Genomic DNA, 15,824 nt, shown 5'->3' with positions numbered 1-15,824 from the left:
GTCTCCTCTGTGTAGTGGAAGGGTTAAATCTGTCCCAAGCCATGGCAGGCAGTGGTGGTGTGGGATTTCAGGTGTGGCTGGTGCCAGCTCTCAGGAGCTGTCTGTGCGGGCCGGGGGGCAGGGGGGGGGTGTTGGCGAGTGTCATCAGCCGTGGCCTGGCCCAGCCTGGGGGCCGGGGGCTCCCCTGGGAAGGGCTTTGGCCACCCCGCTGGAACGGGACCCGGAGGGCTTCCCGGGAAAGCCAGCACCGCAGCAGAGCCTGGCCTGGCCTGGGGGGGATCCCGCAGTCTCCATCTCCCCCCGGGAGCAGCTGGGGTCCGGCCCAGCCCCCCCCAGGCCGCACAGGCCACGGGGGAGCGGGGCCAGCCACACCAGAGCTCTGCTGCCTTTCAAGGCTGCAAAGAAAGAGACCAGTTCCTGGGCTTGGCTTTTTAAAAGGTGCCATTCACAAAGGTGAAGTTACTTTGCAGTGGTGCAGAATGCTGTCAGTTGTCAGAACTGGCCAGCTATTGGCTTGATTTCAAGCACAGAAGGAACTCCCCACAGCCTCTCTCAGAGGAATCACTTCTGTGGCTGTTTCCCACTTCTTTCCCTAAAAGCTAAACTTCCACACCCTTTGACCATAACATAATTCTCACAACTCACAGGCATCAAGGCCTTATTTAAAACCAAGTAACTTGCTCCAGTATCAACCAATAATTCTGCTTTGTCACCCTGAAAATTGAACCTGATAATGTTTTCATAGTTTGAGTTACTTTCCCATGAGAGTCTGGTAAACGTAAGTTGTTTATCATATTCCTTCTGAGAAATATTTTTTAATGGACATTTTGCATGACCAATGGGTTTGGGAAGGTGGTGATTTGGTTCTCCAATACCTGGTCATTGTCAAGATTCTATAAATACTCGAGTCAGAAAATAATGTTACTTTTTCTTTTTTGCCATACTATTGACACGTGTCCATGTGAAACATTCTCTGTCCTTCAGCAACACTACTTCTTTTTTTTTTTTCCCCAGTTTAATTTTTTTAACCAGGGGGTCTGCTGGGGCGGACTCCCTGGGTTCCCTTCAGTCTTCTTGTGGATGTGCGACTGCAACCACCCCTCCTTTCCCTTCTTTCTTTTGGCCATCTCACTCCCACTTTGGACACTCATTTTTCCAGTGATCAAATTCTCCACAGTTCTCACATTGGTCTCTACCCAGTTGAGATGGGCCTCGTTTGGGTGGTCCTTGTCCATCCCTTCCTTTCCCTTTTCCTTCCTCCTGTACCACTGCTACTAGCTTCTTCATTTCTTGCTTATATCCCTCTTCTCAATTGCTGAGAACTCTCCATGCCTTTTCCAATAAGGCTTCTAAGTTTCACCCATCTGCCCCCCAAAGCTTTTGGAGTTTACACCTCATGTCCCCCATGGATTGTTCCAGAAATAGATTAACTAGCTGCTGTATTCCTACTTCAGAGCCCGGCTCCAGTGGTGTGTGTCTGTGCATCGCGTCCTTCCAAGGATCTAGGAATTCCGAGGGAGATTCCAAGGGACCTTGTTTGATTGCATATAAGGCTGCCCAGTTCATGGTTTTAGGTCCAACCCTCTCCACTCCCTTCACTGTCCACTCCTGGAAGCTTTCTGACTTTCTCCTTCCACTCGACTGATTTGGATCCCATTGTGGGTCCTGGAGATGAAAGTATTCTTTTCCATCCATTTGTAATATTTTATAATGGTCCATTTCTAATGTTTTATAATGGTCCTTTGCCAGGTCCCCTGCTGGTTTTAGAACCAATTGCTTCTCAGTTTTGGTTAATGCGTCTAATAACAATTGTGTGTCACTTCAATCTGAGTTATGTTGTTTGACTATATATCGTAAACATTTGGCAGTGTTTACTGGGTCACTTTGATAATTCTTTGTGACCTTTCCTCAGGCCTCTGGGTCGGAAGGAGAAAAGGGTTCCTTAACTACCATTGTCCCTTCTGGTCCTATTGCTTCCCACAAGGGTGCCTGTAGTACCTGCTTTCTGCTCTGGGATGCAATCGGGCTACCTGGGGGTGTTGGGGCTGATGCCCCCTTAAAGCTGTAGGGAGGAGGTGGAGGGGAAATGGAGCTTCCAGGTCTGGAGGGGTCAGAGGGGCAAATGGAGCTTCCAAGTGCACCTCTTCCTCCTCCTGCCTCCTAAAGGGAGGGCTGATTAAATTAGTACAGTTCTGTTCTTGCTGGGCTGCTGCTGGATAGGCCTTACTCAGCCTGATGCACCTCTGGCCGAGGCTGCAGCTCCAACAGCACCGTTTGAGCTTCCCTTTGTTGGCCTGATTTTCTTTCTCAAGGGCCAACACCAAAGGACCAGAGGGAGCTTTGATCCCACAGTCCCTCTGCCATTCAGGGTTATTCCAGAGGGAGAAAAACATATCACAACCCGAAAGCTCATCCCACTTCCCCTGGTGTCTAAGGAAAAGCATGAACTGCAGCAGGGTGTTGTACTCTGCTGTGCTACTGGGGGCCACCTTGCACCATCATCCAGGCGATCCAACAGCCACCAGTGAGAACAATATTTTATTGAACTCTTTTTGTTCTCAGTTCCCCCAGTGCTTATGATTTCTTTCCAATGTGCTAAGACACATCCCAGTGGGCTGGCTCTCAGTACCTCTTTGCTCTGTCCCGCCCCCATTATTTTCTCCTTCTTGTCTTATCCCATTTCCACCTAAATTTTTCCTCCCAATTTCTCACAGTCTTTTCCCACTCTTCTTTGTGCACAACCTGAGTCTGAGGCACAAAATGGGTCCGTCCACACACAGGCTTTAAGATCTCAGGCTCACTATCAACCTGTCCTCGCCCACACTGCGGGCACCCCCTCGGCTGTTGGGCAGAAGAGCAGTGCCAGCGTGGTGCACAAACCTTACACTGGAATAATACTCACGCAAAATGTTGTCCCTGTTGTGAGTGAAACACCCCAATAGCACAAATACACACTATTCCTGGCATCCCTTCTGTCCCTTCTGGGATTTCCAGATCTTTAGGAGAGGGCTGTTCCCAATCCAAAGCTGTGATCTTTCCGGCAGAAGTTGGATAAACTCCCTCTAATAACACCCGCTCGTTTCCTCTATCTGTCCAGTGGTGCCCTGGGTTTACAAACTCCCAAGGGTCCAGGCCAAACCTCTGGAGCAGAGGTAGTCCTTTAATTTTCCTTGCCAGGCTTGTAGCGTTCTTTCAGCCCTTCCACTACTTGTTATGACTAATAAGATTGAACAACCAGAGTATCCAACACAGAAAGCAAAGGAAAGTTACCAGTGTGCTGGGGTTATGACTTTTGACACAAGAGAGCAGTATTGCTACAGAAATACACACATCACTAAAAGCTCTGCAAAAACACACAATGACTGCTGAAAATCTTACAGTGAAGTAGAAGAATCAAAATCTTACACAATGAAGTGGAAAAAAATCAAAACTACACTCTTAACATCGCGAACTACTCTTCTAATTGTTCTAACCATGTCTCAGCCACTGTTTCAGTCACTCACACACAACCAAAAGTCTGGACATAACACACTTCACCAAACAGCAGCATTAACACAGGGGTTCGTTCCAGCCACCCCCAGAATTGCCAGTGGCCAATCCCTTTGGTCAATGAACCCCCCTTTGCCGGCCCCAGCCGGTACCCTCCTGCCGGCCCCGCCATCAGCCCAAGCGGTCCCTGCACCGCTCACTGACCCATGGTCACTTGCAAGCCCACCTTACCCCAGCAGGGACGAGGCTACGCGCAGGGACGTCTCCCTGCGGCTCAGCAGCAGCCCTTTAGTCCAGACCCCCCGAGGCTGGATTATAATACAAACCGTTTGATCCACGGGCAGCAGGTTCCTCGTCTATCCCTGCGGTGAGCGCACCAGTTGAGGAGTACCCCGAGAAGATCCCGGGGCGCGCCTTGGGGAGTCCATCCCCCGTGTGCTCCCACAGGGGGATAGAGAGGACTCCTGCCTGCCTCCCCAAAACTGACACATGTGAAGACTCTAAAACTGCAGTAGTTTTAAAGTAGGTTTATTTATTATTGACAGGTTCCCGTGCACACGGGGGATTGATCCTCCAAAGACGTGTGCAAATGTCACAAGGTGTACATTCTCAATTTATCCCCCAAGATATTACATATGCATAGGATTGAAAAATGTGCTTCATGCATATTAATTTCTTGGCTCCTCCCATCCCCATTCCATATGGTAATGAGCTCCACACCCCTCTGGGCATGCGCAGTTCACTCTGGTGGTCACTGAGGGCTCTTCAGGGATGAAGGCTCGGAACTGTCCAAACCCCTGGGTCAGCTCTGTCCAGCTCAGGAGCCTGAGGGCCTCTTTCGTCTCAGTGTTTTTTCTTTCCTAGAGCACTATATTAAAATAGATGTTACAGCCACTATACAGTGGAGTAAATAATTCTGATTAAGACCTTTTTGTCGAGTCTTGATCCTAATCAATCACATCTATATGTATATAAATAATTCTGCATTATTGTTCTTCATGTTGAGGGACAAAATTGTGCAAAGGTTCAATTCCACCTCTATAATCCATTACACAGAAATCCTTTACAAATCCTGGGGCTGGGATTGGATCCAGCCACTCCCAGAACTCCTCTCACAGAAGGAGCTTAGAAATCCTGGGGGGTCCTGGCTTGGGGGATCTTGGGGTGTAATTGGGGTGTTGGGGGTCCTTTCTGCACCTGGTGACCCAACAGGAGCTTCTCTAATAACCTTTGCCTGAAGCTCCCACTGTGCCCATGACAGGAGCCCCTGGCAGTGTCTGTGACATCCCGGCTCTTTGGCAGCCTGGGCACTGCTGGGATGTCACCCTGGAGCCCCTGGCAGTGTCGGTGACATCCCGGCTCTTTGGCAGCCTGGGCACTGCTGGGATGTCACCCTGGAGCCCCTGACAGTGTCGGTGACCTCACTGTTCTTTAGCAGCACAGGGATGTCACCACTGGACTCCTGTCACTGCCTGTGACAAATTGGCTCCTCGGCAGCGTGGAGACACCTCTGTTGTCACCCTGGAGCCCTGGGACTGTCACCTCACGACCCTTAGGAAGATGAAGGAGCCCTGGGATGTCACCAAGGAGCCCCTGGGACTGCACGTGAGCTCACAGCTCTTCAGCAGCTTGGAAAGCCTGGGATCTGTTCATTCCTGCTCTGCTGAGGATGGATCCTCAGCAACTTGGAGGGAGGTTCCCTGATGAGTTTTACTTCTCCAGAGGCTTGTTCAGTCTTCAGGAATTCAGTCCCAGAAACACATTAAGATTTGAAACCACTCAAACAAGACAAGACCCCGGGAATAATTTAATGTTAAGTGTTCAATTCTTCTATGGTTAATTATACAGATTTCAGAAGAGTATTCAAAAAGAATGTAGCACATTTTTTAAAACTGCAGTGGTATTTTTTTTTGTCCTCTTTAGTTTTTTTTCCCTGTTTATAGATTGATATCAGCAATCTCCAGTTGATATTGATCCTGAGCACCTCCTAAATCACTCTGAACAGATCTGAAAATCAATTCCCTTGATGGCTGACAATCCATCAGACTTTGTCCCTAAAGCCCCCCATCTCAGGGCTGGGGTCTCATGCAAGCCCTGGCCCCCAGAGCAGCTGAGGAATGGAGCCACATCCAGGGGTGTCCCCAGGGCTCAGGACTGGGGCCAGCTCAGTTCAATCTCTTTTTTGCTGCTCTGGAGCAGGGCACTCAGGGCCCCCTCAGGCAGCTGCCAGGGGAGCCCAAGCTGGGTGGGAGTGTGGCTGTGCTGGAGGGCAGGAAGCTCTGCAGAGGGATCTGGGCAGGCTGGAGCCATGGGCCCAGGACAATTGGATGAGGTTCAGCCGCGTCCTGCCCTGGCCTCACAACCACCCCAAATCCCTGGCCGTGCCCTGGCCCTGATCCCCACAGCCTGTCCTGTTCCCTTCATCCCTGCATTGCCAGGGACTCTGTGGTACACGGGAGCTCTGCTGTGCCTATGGAGGGAGCTCCAAGTGCCACCACTGCACTGGGAACCACAACTCATCGGCTTTGTGTCCTTTGGGGCTCAGCAACTGGGGACACTCAGAGGCACAGCAAGTTTCTCTTCATGGCCAACAGAAAAAATGGAAACATGATCCAATTTGAAAAACATCAAAACTCTTCCCTCAGCAATGTGAGACAACCCAGCAGCATCTGACGTGCCCACTATCCACCAGGGATATCCATACAGGAACAATTTTAGATAAAGACAAAGGTAATTGTAAGAGCCATAAACACAATTAAGATGTTTCATGATGAGTTATTTGAAGTTCTTAAAGACTGGGCAACTCCCTGAAGCTCCAAGTGTGAAGCCACTCAGTTGAGAGCCATTGGAACGCCCAGAGTGCAGCTAGAGGAGGAAGTCTGGGAGCAATGGGAAGGACACAGATGCAGCTGCTCTCGTTAAGAGATATCCTTAGACATGGCCATTTAAACAGGAGATGTGGAAACTCCTGAATGAAGGACATGAAATAAGAGACAGAATATTGGTGACACAAACAGAGGGGAAGATCAGTATTCCTTTTCCTGACATCGTACAATTCCAGGAAATTCCTGGTCTCTCTTTGTTGGAAAACATTGACATTTTTTAAAAGTACTCAACTGACCCAGCTGATGAGATGTGCTCGTGCACCTCACAAGCTGCAGGTCCCCTACAGCCCTGGAGGGCTCCTGTCCCATCTGCTCTGCTCCAGTCTAAAACAGGGACCAGCATTGTCCCAGGATCATCAGAGAGCTGAATGGGAAAGGATCTCAGCAAGTCTGCAGCCCAAGGTGTCAGCAACAGGCCCAGAGCAGGTGGTTCAAGGCTTGATTTGGTCTGGATTGGCAAATGCCAAAGAACAGGGAGGGGGCAGCATGTCAGCACCTGGCTGAGCCCATGGGTGTTGGGGAAGGTGAAACAGGGAAACCTTATGAATGTGATGGTTTAACAAAAGATTCTGGAAATATGAAGGCTAGAATCAAAGTAGCAATGAAAGCCTGCTTTGAGTCATAGGATACTGAGTACTGGTTAACCAAAGAACAATAGCTTAGCCAGCTAGAGGAGAATCCCTGTTGATAAAACAATGTCCTTCTGCTGATAAAGAATGCAAAGGTCAAGAAGCAAGGAAAGAACTTGTAAGGTTTTGTAGAATCTAAAATGCAACACTGTATGTTAATATAGGGAAGTGCATAGGCTGGATGTAAATTCTTTAGTGGGTGTGTCTCATGGTGAATGGTTACTAAGAATTAGAATATTCACTATAGGAAAGCATATAATCGATTGTAACAAGAACTTCGCTCTCTGACCTCTTCGCTCTTTTCTCTTAACTCTTACCCCTCTACCCCTCTCCCCCACTCCTAACTCTCAGCCCCCTCTCCCTGCTCCTACCCCTCTCGTCTTCCCTGCTCTCTCCCTCTGCTTTTTCCCTCTTTCCCTCTGCTCTCTTACTCCCTCCCTCCCCCATCCAATCTCTCCTCCCCTGCTCTACCTGTTCTCTCTCCCCTCCCCTGGACCACGTGGATGCCGAGGCTGGTGGTGGACACGGGTCTCCCCTCCTTTTACCCTTATAATAAATTGCTTATACTTGAACAGCTTGACCCTGGAGAAGTCTCTCACCGCGAGCGAGAATTATTACACTGCAATACCTGGCGCCCATCATCTGAGACCCTTCCCACGCCATCTCCATTGGTGAGACACTTCTCCATCATTGGTAACTAAAAAGACTGTTTTTTCACCCTTTAAGGCCATCTACAGTGCAGTTTATGCGGCTGATCACCGTAACACTGTAACTCTCTTTCCCCTGTTCCGCGGCATCCTCGGGCACGGGCCGGCTGTTGCTTAGCAGCGTCAGCTCCGGAGCTTTAGAGGTATCGGCCGCGTGGTTTATTCGGGGTGCAGGTTGCCAGGCGACCTCGGCACCCCTGGTTTCCGCAGGGTCCTGTGACACGAGAGAGGGTGGCAAAGCCACATCTCTTCTGTGCTACACGGGACATCCCCTGCGTGGTTTATTCGGGGTGAAGGTTGCCAAGCAGCGTCTGAACCCCTGGTTTCCGTGGAGCCCCCGTGGAGCTCAGGGGGGCACTGCAAGGCGACGTCTCACCTGGGCTAGGCGGGGAAAGCCTCTACGTGGTCGAGCAAGGGGCAAACGCTGCCACAGCATCTGCACCCCGATCTCTCTAAAAGTTTTTCTGCTGCCGTGTCCAAACCGTAGCTTTTAGACGACTCTGCAGCATGGTTATGTGCGAGTATTACTAAGTGACACCAGAGAACGGACGGGAGGTGCCTGGCCAGCACCCATCGCCCGAGCTCTGAGAGACGAGCCAACATCATTTAAATAAGAGGTGAGTCACAAACCAGTCTATCATGGGTCAAAGCTATTCTACCCCAGACAAAAAGCTGTATAAGCAACTAAAATTCTTACTGAAAGCCAGCCAAAGTAATTTGCCTAAACGAGAACTCAAAACCCTTCTAACCTGGACTCTAGTTAATTTCCCAAACGCAAAACACTCAGAATTCTTTACTAGAGATTTCTGGGACACAGTTGGTAATAAGCTGTTTAATAACATTTCCCGCCGAGATATGGCGGCCGCAAAGTTGGTCCCAGCCTGTAGGGCACTCGTAGAAATGTGTGCTGCGAATACACAACGCGCGACGAGCCCCCCGGACCCCGCAACCCCCGTGTCTCCTGCCCCTCCCCCCGACCATGTGGCCCCCGTACCCTCTGTCCCCGCCGTCCCCCCTCCCTTCCTGCCCGCTCAGACCGGTGTGTCCCCTCCCCCCGACCATGTGGCCCCCGTACCCTCGGTCCCCGCCGTCCCCCCTCCCTTCCTGCCCGCTCAGACCGGTGTGTCCCCTCCCCCCGACCATGTGGCCCCCGTACCCTCGGTCCCCGCCGTCTCCCCTCCCTTCCTGCCCGCTCAGACCGGTGCGCCCCCTTCCCCCGACCACACGGCCCCCGCTCCCCCTACCCCAGTCCCGGCACGCTCCATTCCCACCCCTCCCGCCACCTTCCCCGTCCCACCGCCCCGCTTTTGCCCCCCTCCTGCCGTCCCAGCTTCCCCCGATGTTGCGGTCCCGCCCCGTTCCACCGTCCCCGCGGCTATGGGCCCCGCCGCCGCTGCGGCTCCGCCGACCCCCGGCGGCGCGGTCCCCGCGGTCCCGCCTGCCCCCGCCGACACCGTGGTTCCCGGCTCCGCCACCCCGCCCGCCCTCGGCATCGCGGTTCCCGCAGCTCAGCTCCCCTACACCCCCTCCGTGCCGCCCGCGCCGCCTTGGTGCCCCGCGGGCTCCGCTTTCCCGGCGCCCGTGGTGCCGCCGGCCCCGCCGCCGCCGCCGTGCAGCGACACCGATCTGTGCGGTGCGGCGCGGGCCGATCCGAAATGCCCGCTGCCGTACACCACTCCCCCATGCTGCCCTGCGGCGCTGACGCCATCCACGCATGCGCAGTCACAGCTTCTAGCGCCGGCGCTCCTGCCTCCGCCGTCCCCGGGCCCCCCGTGCCACCCCCCCGTGCCAGCCTCTCAAACCGCGGGGGGGAGAGTAAGGACGGGAACGGGACCCCGGCTCTACAGCTGCTGACACCCGCGTCGCCTCTGCCACCGCCCAGCCCAGCCACTGTCCAGTCCCCGCCATGCGTCTTCACGTCCCCGCGTCCACCACCGAAGCCGCCCGACACCGGCACACGGCCCCCGCCTGTCTCTGCCCCGCTGCTGACACCGGCACAAATCCCGTCTGTATCCGCTAGGTCAGCAACTCTCCCCGACAGCGCGGAACAGCGACAGCCGCGGCCCCCGCGCACCGATGTACTGCCACTCCCGGGCTCACCTACGCGACTCCTGAACTGCCCGGCACCACCACCAGCAGCCACGAAAGACGGGGGAGAACGGGAGTGAGAAATAGAGGGAAATAAAGAAAGAGATTATTCAAAAGCAGATACCGTACCACCAACAGTGGCAATTCAAGCAAAGGAACTTAGAAAGACTTTGAGAGAAAGTGATCTACCAGAGACACTTCAACAAAAAACAAACGAATTCCCGTTATTTGCATGAATGCATGTTGTTTTTACCCTTTTGCTTGAATTTTTGTAGTAAAACTTTACCTGTAAATCAGCCCAAGATAAATGCCTGGGTCGCCTTAGCCAAAGACTGCAAGCTTTGATACCATCTGTTTGTCAGATCATACTGTTCCTATTCATAAACAGCTGCAAAATTTGAAAAATTTAGGCACCCAAACTCATATTGATAATTCTAAAGTGAATCAATCTGACCTTCAAAAGTTAGAGAAGATGGACAATTTGTTTAAAGTTTTAAGCTTTGCACCTTGGCTAAGAGAAATCTGTAAAATAAGCTTAATTGTTTTAATAAGTGTTAATTGTAGTTTTAGCAGCAGTACCCGTTATATTTCAGTGTGTGCAAAAACTAACAAGACAGTTTCTATTATCTTAAATAGTTCATCGAGACAGGGGAGATGTTGGGGAAGGTGAAACAGGGAAACCTTATGAATGTGATGGTTTAACAAAAGATTCTGGAAATATGAAGGCTAGAATCAAAGTAGAAATGAAAGCCTGCTTTGAGTCATAGGATACTGAGTACTGGTTAACCAAAGAACAATAGCTTAGCCAGCTAGAGGAGAATCCCTGTTGATAAAACAATGTCCTTCTGCTGATAAAGAATGCAAAGGTCAAGAAGCAAGGAAAGAACTTGTAAGGTTTTGTAGAATTTAAAATGCAACACTGTATGTTAATATAGGGAAGCACATAGGCTGAATGTAAATTCTTTAGTGGGTGTGTCTCATGGTGATTGGTTTCTAAGAATTAGAATATTCACGATAGAAAAAGATATATTGAATTGTAACAAGAACTTCGCTCTCTTTACTCTGACCTCTTCGCTCTTTTCTCTTAACTCTTACCCCTCTACCCCTCTCCCCCACTCCTAACTCTCAGCCCCCTCTCCCTGCTCCTACCCCTCTCGTCTTCCCTGCTTTCTCCCTCTGCCTTTTCCCTCTTTCCCCCTGCTGCTCTCTTACTCCCTCCCTCCCCCATCCAACCTCTCCTCCCCTGCTCTACCTGTTCTCTCTCCCCTCCCCCGGACCACGTGGACGCCGAGGCTGGTGGCGGACACGGGTCTCCCCTCCTTTTACCCTTATAATAAATTGCTTATACTTGAACAGCCTGACCCTGGAGAAGTCTCTCACCGCAAGCGAGAATTTATATACTCCAATAGACCATGCTGGCTAGGACTTGATAATGTCTCACTTCAGTACAGCAAACCTTTTGGAGAACTGTGTTCAGCTAGTCTTATAATGGATGTCGCTTTCCTGGGGAAAATACAGAATGGTTCACTTTAGCCAAGATAAGACCTGTAGTGCCCCTGTGCTCTGCTCTGAAACTAGCTGGCAGCATCACCCAGAGCTTTCTTGGCTTTGGCATTTTTGATTAAGTTGTTCAGAGATGGTCCAGTAAATTGTTTAATGATTCATTTTCAGGTGAAAGAACAGTGTGATTTGCATGTGGAACCAAAAACCTCTTCCTTTGTTTACCCGCCCAAAGACATTGATAATACAGTAGTTTTATAGTTAAAAAAGGGCACTAAATGTTCCATGGAGTCTCAGTGTATTCAGTATTTATGACTCTATGATGTGCTGGATCCCCTGGACCCCACTTATTCTAGATGTGCTCAATTTGAGCTGATTTCAGCAGTCTTCATCATGAGTGGCTTGATGCTCTTTGCTTCCCAAGATTCTCTTGAAATAAGAGTTAGAACATCCCATATTCTGGATCTCGCAGCACCTTCTCAATGTGGTGAAGACTTGTCCATACTTATCCTGTTCCTGCAGAAGTGCTGTGCTGACACTGGGAAGTGTCTGTGTCCTCATGGCTTCTTAAGGAAAGAAGAGATCCTAACCTTGCAAGTGGGTATTAGAACATGTTGGCTGGGACCCAAGTTTCTGAAAATATTTGGGCACTCTGAGCTCACTTTAGTGCATGTTAAGCACCTCAGTGGCTTTATGGAGCACACCTGCCCTGACTGGGCAAGGGCTGTGGAGGATGTGCTTGGTGGTCTCCTCACTCCATGCTCAGAGCTGTAACTACTGGAGGACACTGCCTTGTTTCTGCTGGGGAAATGAATCGCCACAAGTGTAAAATACAAATGATGGGGGTTGCCTTAACTTCACCTTGGATAAGATGGATTTTTGTATTTTGCACTGTCACAGTGCTGCCATATGCTCAGGTCCTGGTTTGAGCTGAATTGGTGCCCAAAGGCAGCTGTGCTGCCCTGCCCCAGGTGACAGGGAACACCTGAGCTCCTTGCTCAGTGGCTCAAGGGCAGCAAAGCAGCATTGGAAGACACTGGAAAATTCAGAGCTGAGCTTTGGGCTGGTGGAGGGTCTGGATTGGAAACCACAGGAGAAGCAGCTAAGAGCACTTGGTTTGCTCAGCTGGAGAAGGGAAGACTCCCTGGGGGCTGCAGCTCCTCCTGAGGGGCAGCTCTGATCTCTGCTCCCTGGCACAGGGGCGGCACCCAGGGAACAACTGGAGCTGGCCAGGGGAGGTCAGGTTCTACAGTATTTAAACTCAGATGATTAAATTCCAAGTTAAGATGGCTAAATGTATTGGGATCCTTTAGCACTAAATCACAGTGGTATTGTTTAGATGCTGAATAGATAAACCGAAAACCACTCATTTAGTAAAATTTTAGAAATTCTTTTAGGTGTCTGACTTTTAATACCTTTTGACAAATGCTTATAAAGTGATTTTTCCAGTGATTTATAAATTTCTCTTTTGCTTTAAATAAAGCAGAACTAGGTATTTGATGTATAGAATCCTCATAATTGTTATTGGAATTTTTCTTTGAATGAGGATTTTGGCATGGATGATACTTTACAAAACAGTCCCAGGTCTGGATCTCATTCATCACAGATCTTGAAAATAAATATTCCTTGGCTTTCAGATAGGGCTGTAGAATTTTTCAAAGGATGAATTAGAGCTATAAAGTGTATATACATTTAAATATAGGTTCTTTTAAATATGCAGAGCTTCCATAAGGATCAGATTTGTGCACATTGCATTAATTTTAAGTGAAAATCTAAAATCTATTACAGGCAATGCATTTTAGAGTAACAGAAGTTCCAGACTGGTTTTGGTTGGAAGGGACCTTACATTCCATCCAGTGCCAACCCTGCCAGGGGTAGGGACACCTTCCACTGTCCCAGGCTGCTCCAAGCCCTGTCCAGCCTGGCCTGGGACACTTCCAGGGATCCAGGGGCAGCTACAGTTTCTCTGGACAACCTGTGCCAAGGCCTCACCTTTATATTATGCTAGTTCTAAATATACCAGAATTTGCCAAATAAACTGATTTCCTTAAATTAATTCTGCTCAGATCAGGCATGAATGGAAACCAAAGTTACTTTGGTATACATATTTTTTTTTGTAGCTGGCAGATGTGTGTCCTTGCAGAGTTTGCAGCAGGGTGCTCACCACATACACTGCTCCCCCCCCACCCCCCTTCCACCTGGGGCTGGCCCTGAGTTGGGCTTTGGGCAAAGGGGAAGCACAAGGACAAGGGTGTGATCTGATCTCCATGCCTCCAGTCCTGAGAAGGTGTTTATGAGCTGTGTTCTGTTCTGCTGCACCTCACAGCTACTCCTGGTAAGCTGAGTGAAGCTCAGACACACATCTTGTCATGTTCAGGGCTTGTCACTGGGCTGGAGCGTGGTCACTGCAGCCAGAGTTTGCTTTAGACGCGGCACTGGGATTATAAAGTGCAATATTGGGTTGTATTAAAGTAACTGAGCTACTAATTTTGCTAATATTAGCAAATCTGATAAATAAAAGGCAGATCTGACATGGAGCCTTTATATTTACACCATCTTTTGCCTTGAGCCTGACCTAAATGCCAGGCATTTAGGGACAAGAAATTAAATAAGTCTTATCTCTGTTCAGACCAAATTCCTGCCCTGTGCTGAGAGCACCATTCGCTGTGGTGTTGTCTTTGCCTGACACTGTCATAAATTGCATTTATTAATGGCAGATTATATGAACTGTAGCCAAGTCTCTATCAGCACTTAGGCCACATACCAGATGAACAATTGGCTGCAAGTCTGTGCTCTAATAAAATTGCACATGAGCCTTGAACTCCACGTTGTGGTTTAAACACTAAGAAATTAGCTGATTCCTCAGTGGTGTAAAATGGGCACTCATTGAAGCCCAAGCAAGGCTGCTGTGGGACATCTGCTGAGAATCCCACCCTTGGCTCTCCATGGGACTGTCCTGGCTCCTGCCCCAGCTCCCAATATCCCTCCAGGATGAGGATGAGCAGAGCTGGGGCTGCCCAGAGCAGTGCATGTGCCTCACACTTTGTTCCTTGGGATGAGTTTCTCTTTGCATCTGGCCCTTTGCCGCCAGTTGCACTCCAGGACATTGCCTGCTGCTGGGAAGAGATTCCCTGCTCAGGACATGCTGGAGTTCCCAGGGACTGTGCTCCTAAATTGAAGCAAAGTGACAACACATGTCTGTCATGTTTGCTAGTGGGGCTGGAGCAGCTGACTTGGCCACCAAAGTCAGGGAGAGCAATGCAGTTTTTCATAAGGTTTTTTTTTACCAAGTCTTTGAAATCTTTTTTGACATCTGCTCTTTATTACACAACAATATAGCTGTCCTTTTAGGAAAAGAGACACTTTTCATTACTCATTTCTAAGTTACCAGATACATTCCAAGTACCTACAATAACTGTGAGGGCTTTGCTTTCAGGTGATTTAGCAGTACAGCTCAGTCCAACTTCAACACTGTTTCCTGTTCCATGTCTGCCTTTACCTTGGTCACAACTGAAACCAGATTTTTGTCAGAGGGTCAGGGTTTGGTTTTTATGAAAGAAATAGTTTGTCTGAATGAGTGACATGAAACTCTGGGAGGAAATCTGAACCTCACAGTCCCTCACATCCCACCTTCATCAGCAGAAGCAAGTTCTTTGTTCTTTGTAGGGACAACATAATTGCTTTTCCTTTTCCCATCCCAGGGATCACACTGAACTTTCTTCTTTTACATCCAAGTCAAAAGCTCTGTGAACTTTGTGGGATTTTAAATCAAAAGTAATATGTTAAGGCAGAGGGATGGAGCATTGCAAAGTTGACTTCTCTTTCCCCTTTCATGTCAAATTGCATTCTCCCTGTATTTTTGTTTCTGGAACAGCAGTGCAGGGCTGGGGCTGCTCTCCGGGAGCAGGATGCTGTGAAGGGCAATAGCTGTAAGGGCAGTAGGCACCTGTCCTGCCCTGAGTCTCCAGTAATTACTGCAACACCATCAGTATGTCCACACCAGGGAAAACTAACCAGGCACCTATTTTTGATTTTTGCTGTGCTTAACTCCAAAGTTATGTCTGCATTAAAATGATTTTAAAGACTGTGACACATCTGCAGTTTGAAGGGACAGTAAAGCCACTGTTGCACTCTGAGAAATAAATCCACAGTCTGAGTTGTTGATGTCATTTAACTAATTTTCAGCTCATTGTGATGATGATATCATAGAACATTTACTTTTTTTTTCCTCCCCAAAATAAAATGGTGCCATTCAGCTTCTGGAGAAAAGAACTGTCAAAGGTTCTGTTTGGCAGTCATGGAGGGAGAGGTGGGGGAAAGAAAGGTATGTCCTGGAGAGATGCTCTGGTGAGTTCTAGCATTTAAACAAGCTTCTTTTGGTACACAGACTGGGATATTTTCAATACGGAATGGCTCCATGAAATGGTTTTCCAGGCCTTATGCTGGCCAGAAAGCTGTTGAAGTCCATCACAGTTCAGCCTCCATAAGAAAGCGGCATCAGTGCCTGTGTCAGGTGAAACATATAA

At 49.3% G+C, this 15,824-nt stretch overlaps 1 protein-coding gene across 1 annotated transcript in view; it reads right to left on the bottom strand.

Moving 5' to 3' along the window:
• The window catches only part of LOC131590146 (proline-rich protein 36-like), a 125,264-nt gene that overhangs the window by 107,924 nt on the left and 1,516 nt on the right, over positions 1-15,824 (bottom strand). The window contains exon 2 of the mRNA XM_058860047.1: positions 9,232-9,826. Coding sequence (XP_058716030.1) covers positions 9,232-9,826 — 595 coding nt within the window. The remainder of the gene's footprint in view (positions 1-9,231; positions 9,827-15,824) is intronic.

Source organism: Poecile atricapillus, chromosome 32 (assembly GCF_030490865.1).
Source record: "Poecile atricapillus isolate bPoeAtr1 chromosome 32, bPoeAtr1.hap1, whole genome shotgun sequence".
Lineage (NCBI taxonomy): Eukaryota > Metazoa > Chordata > Aves > Passeriformes > Paridae > Poecile > Poecile atricapillus.
This window is presented reverse-complemented; position numbering and strand designations above follow the sequence as displayed.